The sequence below is a fragment of the Miscanthus floridulus genome, chromosome 4 (genome assembly GCF_019320115.1).
Source record: "Miscanthus floridulus cultivar M001 chromosome 4, ASM1932011v1, whole genome shotgun sequence".
Lineage (NCBI taxonomy): Eukaryota > Viridiplantae > Streptophyta > Magnoliopsida > Poales > Poaceae > Miscanthus > Miscanthus floridulus.
In genome coordinates, this window is record NC_089583.1 from 19344010 (window position 1) to 19362618 (window position 18609).

At 54.2% G+C, this 18609-nt stretch overlaps 2 protein-coding genes across 2 annotated transcripts; both read right to left on the minus strand.

Annotated features, from left to right (window-relative positions):
* Positions 1–203: 203 nt before the first annotated feature.
* Positions 204–671, minus strand: LOC136548186 (uncharacterized). Its single transcript, XM_066539798.1, has one exon. It carries the CDS (start codon positions 669–671, stop codon positions 204–206), a length of 468 nt encoding a protein of 155 aa, XP_066395895.1.
* An 8336-nt stretch (positions 672–9007) lies between these two features.
* LOC136548187 (uncharacterized) lies at positions 9008–9475 on the minus strand. Its single transcript, XM_066539799.1, has one exon. It carries the CDS (start codon positions 9473–9475, stop codon positions 9008–9010), a length of 468 nt encoding a protein of 155 aa, XP_066395896.1.
* Between the last annotated feature and the right edge of the window lie 9134 nt (positions 9476–18609).

An 18609-nucleotide genomic window follows, 5' to 3' on the forward strand; every position in this document is an offset into this window, starting at 1 on the left:
CCAACAACTGGTATCAAAGCCATATTATCCTGTAGCCTGAGCATCTCCTGCTCATCTTCTTTCCCAGCCTCGCAACAGCCCCAGCTAAGAGCAGCAGCAGCTCCGGCCGCTCCTGCTCACCCCTCTCCCTCTATGCCTCGTCTGAAGTAGCCCTCTCCCCACGCAGCAGCACCCCAGTAGCGCGTTATGTCTGTAGGGCACTCTCAGCGCTCGGTCGCCTTGAGCACGCGGCGTCGGCAGGAGGCCGAACTTACCGTGGTAGAGGAACGCGAGCGAGCGGCGGCAGAGACCGCCGCGGCGGCGGCAAGGGCGTCGAGGCTGGTAGCGGCAGAGCTGGCAGTAGCTAGAGCGGAGGCGGAAGCAACGGCGGTGACGGATGCAGCGCGTGTAGTGGCAGCAAAGGTCGAGGCCTTGCGCGGCAGCATCAACAACTCTATTTCTACTGACGACAGTGCTGACGCAGACCTCGAGTTGCTGGGGAGGGAGGCAGGACAAGCACGGGCGGCGTAGTGGACAGCCCACACACCCATGAGCACGGTCGTAGCCTTGATAGGCGTGGACGCGCTAGTGGCGCTCCTAGAGGAGGCGCGCACGGCAACGGTGGCGGACGGGTCGATAGAGAGCATGGCCTTCATAGGCAGCGTGGCTCTCTCTCCCCGGATCGGTACCATGGTTACCACAGGCTCCAGGCTGTCGTTAGGGACGTCGGCCCCGACGGTGGGTGGCCTACCTTCACCAAGACCAACTACGTCAAGTGGGCTGCGGTGATGAGGGTAAAGCTCTAGGTGCGGCACATGTGGGAGGCAATCCGATACGGTGACGTCGACTACGACCTAGATCGACGGGCGCTGGATGCCCTCATCGCTGCAGTCCCGCCCAAGATGCAGTTCTCGCTTACCAACAAGCGGACTGCCAAGGAGGCTTGGGATGCCATCACTGTGGCACGCATCGGCAGCGACCATGTCTGCAAGTCCACACTGCAGGCACTTCGCATGGAGTGGGAGAACCTAGCCTTCAAGCTAGGTGAGGACGTTGATGACTTTGTTCTCTGTCTCAACACTCTGTTGTAGAAGATGGTGCAGTTCGGCGATGACACCTACGGCGAGGAGAGAGTTGTCGAAAAGCTCTTCCGCTGCATCCCCAAGCAGTACAAGCAGATGGCTCGCTCGATCGAGTCTCTATTGGATCTCTCCACGATGTCGATCGAGGAGGCGATAGGTCGCCTCAAGGTCATTGACAGCGATGAGCCACAGTCCCTCTCGAGGCCCATCACCACTGGCGGGAAGCTCCTTCTCACTCGGGAGCAGTGGCTTACCAGCCAAGGTGACCGGAAGAAGGGGGGCCTTCTTCCGTGACAGGCGGTCGCAAGTGTGGCAAGCTGCACAAGGCACGCAGAGCCTCCCAGGCTGGGGCGTGAGGACGTGCCAAGGGTGATGCCCGCGGAGGGACCTAGGGCGGCGCCACCGGCAGGCACAAGCCAGCATGAGACGACGCCTGCCACAACTATGGCCAGCTTGGCCATTGGGCCAAGGACTGTCGATAGCCACGATGCGGCCAGGCCCACGTCGCACAGACAGAGGAGGAGCCAGCTCTGTTCATGGCATAGGCAAGCATCGAGCTACCTCCAGTGGCACTGGCTGCAGCGGCTCTCCTCCACCTTGATGAGCCAAAAGCACACGCCCTCCTCGGCAATGGCTCCGGTAATGACAAGACTGATGGGTGGTGCCTTGACATCGGCACCACCCATCACATGACCGGTCGACAGAAGTTCTTCACCGAGCTTGACTCTAGCATCTGAGGCTCCATCAAGTTTGGGGATGCCTCTGGCATGGAGATCAAGGGAGTCAGCTCCATCATCTTCACCGCCGTGTCTGGTGAGCACAGGCTGCTCACTGGAGTCTACTACATCCCCGTGTTGAGGAACTCCATCATTAGCTTGGGATAGCTAGATGAGAACGGTTCGCGTGTGGTGGTTGAGGATGTAGTCATGAGGATTTGAGATCGCCGTCGTCGCCTTCTTGCCAAGGTATCCAGAAGCACAAATCGACTCTACATCCTTAACGTGCAGGTGGCACAACCCCTCTGTCTCGCTGCTCGTCGGGATGACGAGGCGTGGCAGTGGCACGAGCGCTTCGGGCACCTTCACTTCGAGGCCCTAAAGCGGCTCAGTGCCATGGAGATGGTGTGAGGCCTACCATGCCTCGACCATGTGGAGCAGCTCTACGACATCTGCATGTTGACGAAGCAGAGGTGACTCCCCTTTCCCCAGCGGGTGAGCTTTTGAGCCAAGGAGAGGCTCGAGCTTGTGCACAGGGACTTGTGTGGCCCAGTGACACTAGCCACACCGGGAGGACGACGCTACTTCCTGTTGCTCGTCGACGACCTCTCCTGCTACATGTGGGTGATGGTCCTCGGCAGCAAGGGAGAGGCTGTGGACGCCATCAGGCACTCGCAGGCTATAGCGGAGGCGAAGTGCGGCCGCAAGCTGCGCGTGCTACGCATCGACAATGGTGGCAAATTCATAGCAGCTGAATTCGTGTTGTACTGTGCTGATGAGGGCATTCAACGCCACTACTCTGTGCCATACAGCCCGTAGTAGAACGGCGTCATCGAGCGGCGCAACCAGACGGTTGTGGGGATGGCTTGGGCCCTTCTCAAGCAAAGGGGGATGCCGGCTGTCTTCTAGGGAGAGGCGGTGGTGGCGATCATCTACATCCTCAACCGCTCACCTACCAAGGCGCTCGATGGCAGGACGCCGTACGAGGCTTGGCATGGGCGTAAGTTGACGGTCTCCCACTTGCGGGTCTTTAGCTACGTCGCGTTTGCCAAGGAGCTTGGCCACATTAGCAAGCTCGACGACAGGAGCACTTCGGGAGTGTTCATCGGCTACACAGAGGGCTTGAAGGCCTACCGCATCCTCGACCTGAAGACACAGCATGTGCGCACGGCGTGCAACGTTGTGTTCGACGAAGGGCGAGGATGGGCGTGGGACAAGGCGGTGGATGACGGCTCGGCTCCGAAGTACGTCCACTTCGAGGGAGCTGGGGGAGTAGGCAGCTCTTCTTCGATGATGGAGAACCTTCTTAGCGACCAGCCGGTGGCGGGACCGGTGCCTCATGACCTGGAGGCGTAGTTGCACCTTGCGTGTGACGATAGCGAGCCTCGGTCGTTTGCAGAGGCCGAGAGACACGCGGCATGGCGCGCTGCGATGTAGTTGGAGATGGATGCGGTCAAGAAGAACCGCACCTGGGAGCTTGCTGACCTTCCTCGTGGTCACCGCGCAATCACCGTTAAGTGGGTGTACAAGCTGAAGAGGGATGAAGCCGGCGCCATCATCAAGCACAAGGCTCGCTTGGTGGCACGAGGTTTCGTGCAGCAGGAGGGGTTGACTTCGACGACGCTTTTGCTTCCGTGGCACAGATGGAGTCCGTGCGACTCCTCCTTGTGCTAGCTGCTCAGGAGGGCTGGCGTGTTCATCACAAAGACGTCAAGTCAGCGTTCCTTAACGGCGACTTAAAGGAGGAGGTCTACGTGCACCATCCGCCAGGATTTGCGATCCCTAGCAAGGTGCTCCGCCTGCGCAAGGCCCTCTATGGCTTGCGACAGGCACCGAGGGCGTGGAATGCCAAGTTGGATCCACGCTAAAGGGATGGGCTTCGAGCTAGCCCGCACGAGGCGGCCATCTACCGATGGGGTAGTGGAGGAAATACTCTGCTGGTGGGTGTCTACGTCGACGACTTAGTGATCACCGGCACCAAGGATGCAGAGGTGGCGGCATAAAGGAAGAGATGAAGGCCACCTTCTAGATGAGTGACCTAGGGCCTCTCTCCTTCTATCATGGAATCGAGGTGCACCAGGATGACTCTGGGATCATGCTTCGACAGACCGCCTACGCCAAGCGCGTCGTTGAGCTAGCTAGGCTCATTGACTGCAACCCAGCTCTCACTCCGATGGAGGAGAGGCTGAAGCAGAGCCACGACAGCACGATGGAGGAGGTGGACGCTACGCAGTACCGGCGTCTTGTGGGGAGCCTTCGCTACCTCGCCCACACACGGCTGGACTTGCAATTCTCCGTCGGCTACGTTAGTCGGTTCATGCAGCGACCGACGACGGAGCACCAGCAGGCTGTGAAGAGGATCATCCGCTACGTTGCGGGGACTCTCGATCATTGCCTCTACTACCCTAGGTGCCCTGGGGTGGCACACTTTGTTGGGTACAGCGACAGCGACCACGCCGGCGACATCGACACCAGCAAGAGCACGAGCGGGATCCTCTTCTTCCTCGGCAAGTGCCTCGTTAACTGGCAGTCGGTCAAGCAGCAGGTGGTGGCCCTGTCCAGTTGTGAGGCCGAGTACATAGCGGCCTCCACCGCTTCAACTCAGGCGCTCTGGCTCGCTCGACTGCTTGGTGATCTCCTCGGCAGAGACACTAGAGCGGTGGAGCTTAGGGTGGACAGCAAGTCCGCTCTGGCCCTGGCAAAGAACCCCGTGTTCCATGAACGCAGCAAGCACATCCGGGTGAGGTACCACTTCATCCAAGGCTGTTTGGAGGAAGGGAGCATCAAGGCGAGCTACATCAACACCAAGGACCAGCTTACGAACCTGCTCACCAAGCCCCTTGGGAGGATCAAGTTCCTTGAGCTCTGCTCCTGGACCGGGATGGTTCAACTTTCCCATAGGACGACGCATAAGACTTAGGGGGAGAATGATGGGATAAGTCTCATGTGTGGGCTGATCTTTGTGGGGCTGTGCTGGTCACATGGTCCTTGTGGCTGCATAGTCTATTTTTAGGACAGCATCTTAGATTAGCATCTTGGCATATGCTTGGCTGGCTAGCAGCCTATAAATATGTACCCCAACCCCTCAGGTTGACATGGCATTTGAAAATAAACCAGAAAATTGCCCCAACTCCTAGTGTCATCCTCTCTCGACGAGAGTAAGAATTCTGCTACTACCAAGAGTAAGAATTCAGCGACTAACAACTGGTTTGAGGATGGAGCTCAGCTCTCTGTTGTGCCTGAGCACGAGGAGGTTGAGGTCTGGCATATTTGGGCCTGTTCGCTTGTCTGAATTCTGGAGGAATTTGGATGGTTTGGAGGAATGCTGGAGGAATTTGTGAGAGAAAAACACTGTTCCGGATGAAAAAAAATAAGTAGATCAAGCCGGGTTTAAGGGCACACGAACGGGGCCTTTGGCAATCACTGCAGCCCTGTCCACAGTGACTAGGACATGGGGCTCCACTGCAGCTATAATTTCTTCCTTGAGACCCTCCACATGCTTAGTGGCAAAGAACAACTCATCATAATGACAGTTATGCATGGTTATATCAAATTGGAGAGACGATTGAAATGCAATTGTATATTCTTCCACAAACCCTGTTTGTTTGATGTTTAACAACTCAGATATTGCTGTCCTAAAATCATCAGCTCCAAATTTGGTTTGAATCAACTCACATAATTCTTTCCACTGAGGAATGACATGGTTTTGCTTATAGGCTTGCCACCACTTGGCTGCATTGCCCTCCAAATGCATTACTGCAGCATTGACTTGCAAGGTTGTAGGGATGCCATAAATAGTAAAGTAGTTGTTGCAATTGTCAAACCATATCTTGGGGTTGGATCCATCAAACTTTGGGAAGTGCATTTTGGGTAGGGTGTGGTGGGGTAAAGTTTCGGTTCTTGGGGGGTCTTTGTGAGTTTTAGGAGGAGCTTTGGAAGTTCCAGGCTTGGACTCATCTTTGTTTTTGCCGAACGCATTCTCAAAAGAGGGAGCATCTTCAGATAACAGTGATAAGACATCAGAATGTTCAGAATTCACCTCATTTTCCATTTGTCGCAGCGTTAAAGCAGCAACTGCAGGCCCATTAGCTTGCACCTGCTGAGAAATGATGTGCTGAGCGTCCTTGATCTCACTGTTCTCCTTCTTCATCTCCTGCTGGATCAGGCCAATATTGTTCACCGTGGTGAATAACAAATCAAAGTTGTCCATGACCTGATCCCATCGTGTCCTGTCCTCATCAGTATTCTTCAACATAGCGTCGAGAATGAATGATGTCTGCGCCGAGGGCTTTGGAGGAGCCGTTGTGAAGATGAACAGAATCGCGCAGATGGAGTACTGTCAACTGGGTGCAGCAATAGGTTCGGTAATCACCTCCCCTATGATCTGCAGCACCCAATTCGCCGACTACGCCTGGAAGTGAGGCTCCACCAAGGGATTTTACACAGAGACAAGGCCCTGCAACCCAAGTGGAAGGACACTTCCCTGCCCACACCTCCGCCACAGCAATCGAACACGGATGCTACGGAATTTTACACGAGAACCTGTCCCGCAACCCTTGCCGCAACCTTTGTTTGAGTGACTGAATGTAATTTGGGAGCCTGAATTGATGTGCTCACCAGGATCACGCCGCCGATCCACAAGTCGATGCCGAACCCCAGTCAAGCGGATGAGCCCAAGATGTAGGAGATGGAGCGTTGGATCGCGCAGTAGACGAAGGCTGCGGCTAACCCGATTCCACCAAAGGGTGGACCTACGGGAACCCCAGCACGACACCGCGCGGATGCCATCGGGAATCGACCCGCCACCCGGAATTACGAATCGCGATCTAAGCCGGACGGAAATGAAATCGCTACAGCAAGCGCTTACCAACTTGAGGTAGTGGATCTTAGTGTGGTTGTTGGTGGAGTCGCTGGTTCGTCAGAGATGCGCAGATGCGTCGATCTGGAGCCACCGCCGCCCCAGATAACTAGCAGAGAGACGAAGCTGAGGAAGCCCGCCGCCCACGCCGAGGAAGGATAGTCTCCGATACCACCTGTCACGCCCCTTGGCCGCCGTCGACATGAGGAGATCGAGAGCGATACACGGGAGATGGGGAACGGAGGAGGAATCTTCCTCTGTTCGATTCTGTTTTTCAGATAAGCAATAGTGTTCACCGTCATTACAGAGTTGGCTTATAAGCCACAGCCACGGCCTATGGCCCACATGTCATAAGCTTGATTATTACAAAACCTAAATGACGTTTCTCCAAATAGAAGGCGCCTTCTTCTCTGTTTGTCTTCTTCACTCCCTTGTGGTGTTGGGCCTGACATGTCCCGAGGCCGGGTGGGCAGCGGATGGGGCAGACGCTGGTGGCGGCGGCGATGTGGGAGACATGGGGTCGTGGGGAGGCGGTTCAAGGCGTGTGGTGGGGTGGGCACGGCAGATTTTTTTCGCGGGTCAATGTAATTAGGGGTAGGCAGTCGGATTAGTCCAATCTGACAATAACAAGTGATCCGTTTTCGCTGTAGAGATGTAGAGATAGAGCTTTGCCGGTAGGACGTGCGCGTGGGACTCGCGCGGCGTACAAAAGTTTGCACGTGGTGGGCACACGAGAAATCTTGGTTAGCTGCGGCCCGCCCCACTTGCATGCACCCTTTCTGGGCCGTAGCCCGCCGATCCGCCTATAATCTACATCCCGGATCGTTACTCCTCGCACTACGAGATTCTCCTTTTTTTTATGGAAAAGAAAACTACGGAAGGGAGGGATTTATTGTTTCTTTTCAAACGTTGCTAATGTTGCATGTGTTTTAAAACTCGTAGTTGACGTCGGATCGGCTCTCGCTGTCAATAGCAACGCAAACACAGAAATAGACACAAGAGAACAATTGTGGGATTATTCTCTACCGCCTTTTGGATATTGATAATTCCCTATCCTCTCGACTGCTCACTCCCGCAGCGCCCGCCCCCTCCCTCCCCTCTGCGCGACCTCCATACGACCCCGCACTCCCCAACGACCCCGCTCCCGCTCCCCCTACCAGAGACGAGGACGACGGCGGTGGCTCTGACGAGGTAGGTCGGTTCTTCTCTAGATCTGAGTCCTCCTCCACCTCTGGATCTGAGCCCTCCTCCTCCTGCTCCTCTGGATCTGAGGACGCGACAGTGGCTAGGGTTCCGACAAGCTCTAGGATCCTATTTTCTCCTTCCTCCGGTGAGCTTGAAGGTGATGGGCCAGGGGCTGTTTATGTTTTTTTTTTCTGTTTCTCCCCGTATTGCAATGAGTGTTTTGGGATGTTGCAACAGATGATTTTCGAATGTTGTAATGGGATTTTTGGGTCGTTGCAACAGATGTTTTTGCAATGTTGCAGTACATAATTTTTGATACTATAGCACATAAATTTCGACGTTGCATACATATTTTTTCGATGTTGCAGTACATGTTTTTCGATGTTGCAGTACATATTTTTCGATGTTGCAGAGCATATTTTTCGTTGTTGCAGTACATATTTTTTGATGTTGCAGTGCATGTTTTCAATGTTGCTCCGCATATTTTTTTCGATGTTGCGGTATTTATACCCAGATGTTGCACTACATAGTTTTTTCCATAGTTTTGCAATGTTGCAGTTGAAGTGTTTCATGCTCTTTTAGGACAGGGGTGCGTTGGGGAACAGGGGACAAGGGCGCGGTGGGGAGCTGGGACAGGGGTGGGTCTCATTCTATTCTGTTTCATGCGCGGGGGCGGGCGGGCGTAAGGGACCTGCGTCCGGACGCACTCGCGCGCTGGACGTCCGGGCGCTAGAATCACCGCTTGTTTTTTATGGATTGCACAACTCACAAACAATCACGTGCCTTCGCCCTATGAAACACCTCCTATCATTGCAAGCACCTCTAGAGACTGAGCCGATATATCTCGAGATTGACAAAATTGTCGCTCGAGATTGCCGAGTCATCACTCCTCGTTGCGAACGTTGGTTACCACTTAGGGCTCCTTTGGAATCAAGGTGAAACAAAGGAAAAATTCTGCTACTACCAAGAGTAAGAATTCAGCGACCAACAACTGGTATCAAAGCCATATTATCCTGTAGCCTGAGCATCTCCTGCTCATCTTCTTTCCCAGCCTCGCAACAGCCCCAGCTAAGAGCAGCAGCAGCTCCGGCCGCTCCTGCTCACCCCTCTCCCTCTATGCCTCGTCTGAAGTAGCCCTCTCCCCACGCAGCAGCACCCCAGTAGCGCGTTATGTCTGTAGGGCACTCTCAGCGCTCGGTCGCCTTGAGCACGCGGCGTCGGCAGGAGGCCGAACTTACCGTGGTAGAGGAACGCGAGCGAGCGGCGGCAGAGACCGCCGCGGCGGCGGCAAGGGCGTCGAGGCTGGTAGCGGCAGAGCTGGCAGTAGCTAGAGCGGAGGCGGAAGCAACGGCGGTGACGGATGCAGCGCGTGTAGTGGCAGCAAAGGTCGAGGCCTTGCGCGGCAGCATCAACAACTCTATTTCTACTGACGACAGTGCTGACGCAGACCTCGAGTTGCTGGGGAGGGAGGCAGGACAAGCACGGGCGGCGTAGTGGACAGCCCACACACCCATGAGCACGGTCGTAGCCTTGATAGGCGTGGACGCGCTAGTGGCGCTCCTAGAGGAGGCGCGCACGGCAACGGTGGCGGACGGGTCGATAGAGAGCATGGCCTTCATAGGCAGCGTGGCTCTCTCTCCCCGGATCGGTACCATGGTTACCACAGGCTCCAGGCTGTCGTTAGGGACGTCGGCCCCGACGGTGGGTGGCCTACCTTCACCAAGACCAACTACGTCAAGTGGGCTGCGGTGATGAGGGTAAAGCTCTAGGTGCGGCACATGTGGGAGGCAATCCGATACGGTGACGTCGACTACGACCTAGATCGACGGGCGCTGGATGCCCTCATCGCTGCAGTCCCGCCCAAGATGCAGTTCTCGCTTACCAACAAGCGGACTGCCAAGGAGGCTTGGGATGCCATCACTGTGGCACGCATCGGCAGCGACCATGTCTGCAAGTCCACACTGCAGGCACTTCGCATGGAGTGGGAGAACCTAGCCTTCAAGCTAGGTGAGGACGTTGATGACTTTGTTCTCTGTCTCAACACTCTGTTGTAGAAGATGGTGCAGTTCGGCGATGACACCTACGGCGAGGAGAGAGTTGTCGAAAAGCTCTTCCGCTGCATCCCCAAGCAGTACAAGCAGATGGCTCGCTCGATCGAGTCTCTATTGGATCTCTCCACGATGTCGATCGAGGAGGCGATAGGTCGCCTCAAGGTCATTGACAGCGATGAGCCACAGTCCCTCTCGAGGCCCATCACCACTGGCGGGAAGCTCCTTCTCACTCGGGAGCAGTGGCTTACCAGCCAAGGTGACCGGAAGAAGGGGGGCCTTCTTCCGTGACAGGCGGTCGCAAGTGTGGCAAGCTGCACAAGGCACGCAGAGCCTCCCAGGCTGGGGCGTGAGGACGTGCCAAGGGTGATGCCCGCGGAGGGACCTAGGGCGGCGCCACCGGCAGGCACAAGCCAGCATGAGACGACGCCTGCCACAACTATGGCCAGCTTGGCCATTGGGCCAAGGACTGTCGATAGCCACGATGCGGCCAGGCCCACGTCGCACAGACAGAGGAGGAGCCAGCTCTGTTCATGGCATAGGCAAGCATCGAGCTACCTCCAGTGGCACTGGCTGCAGCGGCTCTCCTCCACCTTGATGAGCCAAAAGCACACGCCCTCCTCGGCAATGGCTCCGGTAATGACAAGACTGATGGGTGGTGCCTTGACATCGGCACCACCCATCACATGACCGGTCGACAGAAGTTCTTCACCGAGCTTGACTCTAGCATCTGAGGCTCCATCAAGTTTGGGGATGCCTCTGGCATGGAGATCAAGGGAGTCAGCTCCATCATCTTCACCGCCGTGTCTGGTGAGCACAGGCTGCTCACTGGAGTCTACTACATCCCCGTGTTGAGGAACTCCATCATTAGCTTGGGATAGCTAGATGAGAACGGTTCGCGTGTGGTGGTTGAGGATGTAGTCATGAGGATTTGAGATCGCCGTCGTCGCCTTCTTGCCAAGGTATCCAGAAGCACAAATCGACTCTACATCCTTAACGTGCAGGTGGCACAACCCCTCTGTCTCGCTGCTCGTCGGGATGACGAGGCGTGGCAGTGGCACGAGCGCTTCGGGCACCTTCACTTCGAGGCCCTAAAGCGGCTCAGTGCCATGGAGATGGTGTGAGGCCTACCATGCCTCGACCATGTGGAGCAGCTCTACGACATCTGCATGTTGACGAAGCAGAGGTGACTCCCCTTTCCCCAGCGGGTGAGCTTTTGAGCCAAGGAGAGGCTCGAGCTTGTGCACAGGGACTTGTGTGGCCCAGTGACACTAGCCACACCGGGAGGACGACGCTACTTCCTGTTGCTCGTCGACGACCTCTCCTGCTACATGTGGGTGATGGTCCTCGGCAGCAAGGGAGAGGCTGTGGACGCCATCAGGCACTCGCAGGCTATAGCGGAGGCGAAGTGCGGCCGCAAGCTGCGCGTGCTACGCATCGACAATGGTGGCAAATTCATAGCAGCTGAATTCGTGTTGTACTGTGCTGATGAGGGCATTCAACGCCACTACTCTGTGCCATACAGCCCGTAGTAGAACGGCGTCATCGAGCGGCGCAACCAGACGGTTGTGGGGATGGCTTGGGCCCTTCTCAAGCAAAGGGGGATGCCGGCTGTCTTCTAGGGAGAGGCGGTGGTGGCGATCATCTACATCCTCAACCGCTCACCTACCAAGGCGCTCGATGGCAGGACGCCGTACGAGGCTTGGCATGGGCGTAAGTTGACGGTCTCCCACTTGCGGGTCTTTAGCTACGTCGCGTTTGCCAAGGAGCTTGGCCACATTAGCAAGCTCGACGACAGGAGCACTTCGGGAGTGTTCATCGGCTACACAGAGGGCTTGAAGGCCTACCGCATCCTCGACCTGAAGACACAGCATGTGCGCACGGCGTGCAACGTTGTGTTCGACGAAGGGCGAGGATGGGCGTGGGACAAGGCGGTGGATGACGGCTCGGCTCCGAAGTACGTCCACTTCGAGGGAGCTGGGGGAGTAGGCAGCTCTTCTTCGATGATGGAGAACCTTCTTAGCGACCAGCCGGTGGCGGGACCGGTGCCTCATGACCTGGAGGCGTAGTTGCACCTTGCGTGTGACGATAGCGAGCCTCGGTCGTTTGCAGAGGCCGAGAGACACGCGGCATGGCGCGCTGCGATGTAGTTGGAGATGGATGCGGTCAAGAAGAACCGCACCTGGGAGCTTGCTGACCTTCCTCGTGGTCACCGCGCAATCACCGTTAAGTGGGTGTACAAGCTGAAGAGGGATGAAGCCGGCGCCATCATCAAGCACAAGGCTCGCTTGGTGGCACGAGGTTTCGTGCAGCAGGAGGGGTTGACTTCGACGACGCTTTTGCTTCCGTGGCACAGATGGAGTCCGTGCGACTCCTCCTTGTGCTAGCTGCTCAGGAGGGCTGGCGTGTTCATCACAAAGACGTCAAGTCAGCGTTCCTTAACGGCGACTTAAAGGAGGAGGTCTACGTGCACCATCCGCCAGGATTTGCGATCCCTAGCAAGGTGCTCCGCCTGCGCAAGGCCCTCTATGGCTTGCGACAGGCACCGAGGGCGTGGAATGCCAAGTTGGATCCACGCTAAAGGGATGGGCTTCGAGCTAGCCCGCACGAGGCGGCCATCTACCGATGGGGTAGTGGAGGAAATACTCTGCTGGTGGGTGTCTACGTCGACGACTTAGTGATCACCGGCACCAAGGATGCAGAGGTGGCGGCATAAAGGAAGAGATGAAGGCCACCTTCTAGATGAGTGACCTAGGGCCTCTCTCCTTCTATCATGGAATCGAGGTGCACCAGGATGACTCTGGGATCATGCTTCGACAGACCGCCTACGCCAAGCGCGTCGTTGAGCTAGCTAGGCTCATTGACTGCAACCCAGCTCTCACTCCGATGGAGGAGAGGCTGAAGCAGAGCCACGACAGCACGATGGAGGAGGTGGACGCTACGCAGTACCGGCGTCTTGTGGGGAGCCTTCGCTACCTCGCCCACACACGGCCGGACTTGCAATTCTCCGTCGGCTACGTTAGTCGGTTCATGCAGCGACCGACGACGGAGCACCAGCAGGCTGTGAAGAGGATCATCCGCTACGTTGCGGGGACTCTCGATCATTGCCTCTACTACCCTAGGTGCCCTGGGGTGGCACACTTTGTTGGGTACAGCGACAGCGACCACGCCGGCGACATCGACACCAGCAAGAGCACGAGCGGGATCCTCTTCTTCCTCGGCAAGTGCCTCGTTAACTGGCAGTCGGTCAAGCAGCAGGTGGTGGCCCTGTCCAGTTGTGAGGCCGAGTACATAGCGGCCTCCACCGCTTCAACTCAGGCGCTCTGGCTCGCTCGACTGCTTGGTGATCTCCTCGGCAGAGACACTAGAGCGGTGGAGCTTAGGGTGGACAGCAAGTCCGCTCTGGCCCTGGCAAAGAACCCCGTGTTCCATGAACGCAGCAAGCACATCCGGGTGAGGTACCACTTCATCCAAGGCTGTTTGGAGGAAGGGAGCATCAAGGCGAGCTACATCAACACCAAGGACCAGCTTACGAACCTGCTCACCAAGCCCCTTGGGAGGATCAAGTTCCTTGAGCTCTGCTCCTGGACCGGGATGGTTCAACTTTCCCATAGGACGACGCATAAGACTTAGGGGGAGAATGATGGGATAAGTCTCATGTGTGGGCTGATCTTTGTGGGGCTGTGCTGGTCACATGGTCCTTGTGGCTGCATAGTCTATTTTTAGGACAGCATCTTAGATTAGCATCTTGGCATATGCTTGGCTGGCTAGCAGCCTATAAATATGTACCCCAACCCCTCAGGTTGACATGGCATTTGAAAATAAACCAGAAAATTGCCCCAACTCCTAGTGTCATCCTCTCTCGACGAGAGTAAGAATTCTGCTACTACCAAGAGTAAGAATTCAGCGACTAACAACTGGTTTGAGGATGGAGCTCAGCTCTCTGTTGTGCCTGAGCACGAGGAGGTTGAGGTCTGGCATATTTGGGCCTGTTCGCTTGTCTGAATTCTGGAGGAATTTGGATGGTTTGGAGGAATGCTGGAGGAATTTGTGAGAGAAAAACACTGTTCCGGATGAAAAAAAATAAGTAGATCAAGCCGGGTTTAAGGGCACACGAACGGGGCCTTTGGCAATCACTGCAGCCCTGTCCACAGTGACTAGGACATGGGGCTCCACTGCAGCTATAATTTCTTCCTTGAGACCCTCCACATGCTTAGTGGCAAAGAACAACTCATCATAATGACAGTTATGCATGGTTATATCAAATTGGAGAGACGATTGAAATGCAATTGTATATTCTTCCACAAACCCTGTTTGTTTGATGTTTAACAACTCAGATATTGCTGTCCTAAAATCATCAGCTCCAAATTTGGTTTGAATCAACTCACATAATTCTTTCCACTGAGGAATGACATGGTTTTGCTTATAGGCTTGCCACCACTTGGCTGCATTGCCCTCCAAATGCATTACTGCAGCATTGACTTGCAAGGTTGTAGGGATGCCATAAATAGTAAAGTAGTTGTTGCAATTGTCAAACCATATCTTGGGGTTGGATCCATCAAACTTTGGGAAGTGCATTTTGGGTAGGGTGTGGTGGGGTAAAGTTTCGGTTCTTGGGGGGTCTTTGTGAGTTTTAGGAGGAGCTTTGGAAGTTCCAGGCTTGGACTCATCTTTGTTTTTGCCGAACGCATTCTCAAAAGAGGGAGCATCTTCAGATAACAGTGATAAGACATCAGAATGTTCAGAATTCACCTCATTTTCCATTTGTCGCAGCGTTAAAGCAGCAACTGCAGGCCCATTAGCTTGCACCTGCTGAGAAATGATGTGCTGAGCGTCCTTGATCTCACTGTTCTCCTTCTTCATCTCCTGCTGGATCAGGCCAATATTGTTCACCGTGGTGAATAACAAATCAAAGTTGTCCATGACCTGATCCCATCGTGTCCTGTCCTCATCAGTATTCTTCAACATAGCGTCGAGAATGAATGATGTCTGCGCCGAGGGCTTTGGAGGAGCCGTTGTGAAGATGAACAGAATCGCGCAGATGGAGTACTGTCAACTGGGTGCAGCAATAGGTTCGGTAATCACCTCCCCTATGATCTGCAGCACCCAATTCGCCGACTACGCCTGGAAGTGAGGCTCCACCAAGGGATTTTACACAGAGACAAGGCCCTGCAACCCAAGTGGAAGGACACTTCCCTGCCCACACCTCCGCCACAGCAATCGAACACGGATGCTACGGAATTTTACACGAGAACCTGTCCCGCAACCCTTGCCGCAACCTTTGTTTGAGTGACTGAATGTAATTTGGGAGCCTGAATTGATGTGCTCACCAGGATCACGCCGCCGATCCACAAGTCGATGCCGAACCCCAGTCAAGCGGATGAGCCCAAGATGTAGGAGATGGAGCGTTGGATCGCGCAGTAGACGAAGGCTGCGGCTAACCCGATTCCACCAAAGGGTGGACCTACGGGAACCCCAGCACGACACCGCGCGGATGCCATCGGGAATCGACCCGCCACCCGGAATTACGAATCGCGATCTAAGCCGGACGGAAATGAAATCGCTACAGCAAGCGCTTACCAACTTGAGGTAGTGGATCTTAGTGTGGTTGTTGGTGGAGTCGCTGGTTCGTCAGAGATGCGCAGATGCGTCGATCTGGAGCCACCGCCGCCCCAGATAACTAGCAGAGAGACGAAGCTGAGGAAGCCCGCCGCCCACGCCGAGGAAGGATAGTCTCCGATACCACCTGTCACGCCCCTTGGCCGCCGTCGACATGAGGAGATCGAGAGCGATACACGGGAGATGGGGAACGGAGGAGGAATCTTCCTCTGTTCGATTCTGTTTTTCAGATAAGCAATAGTGTTCACCGTCATTACAGAGTTGGCTTATAAGCCACAGCCACGGCCTATGGCCCACATGTCATAAGCTTGATTATTACAAAACCTAAATGACGTTTCTCCAAATAGAAGGCGCCTTCTTCTCTGTTTGTCTTCTTCACTCCCTTGTGGTGTTGGGCCTGACATGTCCCGAGGCCGGGTGGGCAGCGGATGGGGCAGACGCTGGTGGCGGCGGCGATGTGGGAGACATGGGGTCGTGGGGAGGCGGTTCAAGGCGTGTGGTGGGGTGGGCACGGCAGATTTTTTTCGCGGGTCAATGTAATTAGGGGTAGGCAGTCGGATTAGTCCAATCTGACAATAACAAGTGATCCGTTTTCGCTGTAGAGATGTAGAGATAGAGCTTTGCCGGTAGGACGTGCGCGTGGGACTCGCGCGGCGTACAAAAGTTTGCACGTGGTGGGCACACGAGAAATCTTGGTTAGCTGCGGCCCGCCCCACTTGCATGCACCCTTTCTGGGCCGTAGCCCGCCGATCCGCCTATAATCTACATCCCGGATCGTTACTCCTCGCACTACGAGATTCTCCTTTTTTTTATGGAAAAGAAAACTACGGAAGGGAGGGATTTATTGTTTCTTTTCAAACGTTGCTAATGTTGCATGTGTTTTAAAACTCGTAGTTGACGTCGGATCGGCTCTCGCTGTCAATAGCAACGCAAACACAGAAATAGACACAAGAGAACAATTGTGGGATTATTCTCTACCGCCTTTTGGATATTGATAATTCCCTATCCTCTCGACTGCTCACTCCCGCAGCGCCCGCCCCCTCCCTCCCCTCTGCGCGACCTCCATACGACCCCGCACTCCCCAACGACCCCGCTCCCGCTCCCCCTACCAGAGACGAGGACGACGGCGGTGGCTCTGACGAGGTAGGTCGGTTCTTCTCTAGATCTGAGTCCTCCTCCACCTCTGGATCTGAGCCCTCCTCCTCCTGCTCCTCTGGATCTGAGGACGCGACAGTGGCTAGGGTTCCGACAAGCTCTAGGATCCTATTTTCTCCTTCCTCCGGTGAGCTTGAAGGTGATGGGCCAGGGGCTGTTTTATGTTTTTTTTTCTGTTTCTCCCGTATTGCAATGAGTGTTTTGGGATGTTGCAACAGATGATTTTCGAATGTTGTAATGGGATTTTTGGGTCGTTGCAACAGATGTTTTTGCAATGTTGCAGTACATAATTTTTGATACTATAGCACATAAATTTCGACGTTGCATACATATTTTTTCGATGTTGCAGTACATGTTTTTTCGATGTTGCAGTACATATTTTTCGATGTTGCAGAGCATATTTTTCGTTGTTGCAGTACATATTTTTTGATGTTGCAGTGCATGTTTTCAATGTTGCTCCGCATATTTTTTCGATGTTGCGGTATTTATACCCAGATGTTGCACTACATAGTTTTTCCATATGTTTTGCAATGTTGCAGTTGAAGTGTTTCATGCTCTTTTAGGACAGGGGTGCGTTGGGGAACAGGGGACAAGGGCGCGGTGGGGAGCTGGGGACAGGGGTGGGTCTCATTCTATTCTGTTTCATGCGCGGGGGGCGGGCGGGCGTAAGGGACCTGCGTCCGGACGCACTCGCGCGCTGGACGTCCGGGCGCTAGAATCACCGCTTGTTTTTTATGGATTGCACAACTCACAAACAATCACGTGCCTTCGCCCTATGAAACACCTCCTATCATTGCAAGCACCTCTAGAGACTGAGCCGATATATCTCGAGATTGACAAAATTGTCGCTCGAGATTGCCGAGTCATCACTCCTCGTTGCGAACGTTGGTTACCACTTAGGGCTCCTTTGGAATCAAGGTGAAACAAAGGAAAAATATAGGATTGAGATTCCATATGATTGAAATACCATAGCAACCTTTGATTTGTAGAAATTGCTCATAGCAATACCAAAGGAAACTTTCCGGAAGTAAGAAAAAACAATCGATTTAGACCTCATGGAAAAATTTCTATGCACAAGGAACAATACAAACAATGGATTTATGGGACCAGCTTGTGTCTAATCATGAGAGTGGAATAGAATAAATTAGGTTGATTAAGAAGGCAATCACTATTTGCTCTCCTAAAAATCCTTTAAGATTCATGCGTTACTCCTTTGCCTATCCAAACACCTAGGTACGAAAAATTCCTATGTTTTCGATTGCTTTGTTTTGCACTTGCATTCCTATTCTATTCCTACGCTTTTTTTCTTTTCAATGTTTTATCAATCCTACAATCCAAAGGAGGCATTAAAGAAAACGTTGTTAGACCCAATAATAATAATAGCAGCACACATACCCAATCAAGGAAAAATGTGGTGGCCATGTTCCGGTACAAAGGACAGGACTTAAGAAGCTTACACTTCGTTTGCAACCAGTACTTGTTCATCTCAACGGCTGGGTACCCTGGCGTGCCATGCTAAAGTCCTAAAATCTAGATCACGTAGCCGGAGCGTATCTTTTTATCATTTTTCTTAGAGCAACTCCACTAAGCTTGTAAATTAGAGGCTTGGCACTTGGGGCTCCACCTACTTTCTAGGCCCCCAACTGCTTCACCACCATCGATCCCTGTCAAAATCTGAAGATAAAAGAATATCTACTAGCATCCGTGTAACACAGAACCAAAATGCAAACTTTGTTCAATTGTCCTGCCGATTCCCGGACGCAGCACCCAGTTTTACTGAGAAGAGCACGCACGCGCTAGCTCAGGCCCCTCCCAGTCATCCAAAGTTGGTTCAGGGACACTGTAAGGCCCATTCCGCATAGCCCACAACAAGGCCCGGCTAACGAGTCACCTTTTACTGCCGGCTGCAGCATCCCAACAGTCGCCACCCCTTCAGCTACCTTGCTCTCCCCTTTTCCCCCGACAAC

Coding starts and splice junctions, on each gene's coding strand:
- LOC136548186 (XM_066539798.1), bottom strand. CDS start 671: ATGGTACCGATCCGGGGAGAGAGAGCCACGCTGCCTATGAAGGCCATG.
- LOC136548187 (XM_066539799.1), bottom strand. CDS start 9,475: ATGGTACCGATCCGGGGAGAGAGAGCCACGCTGCCTATGAAGGCCATG.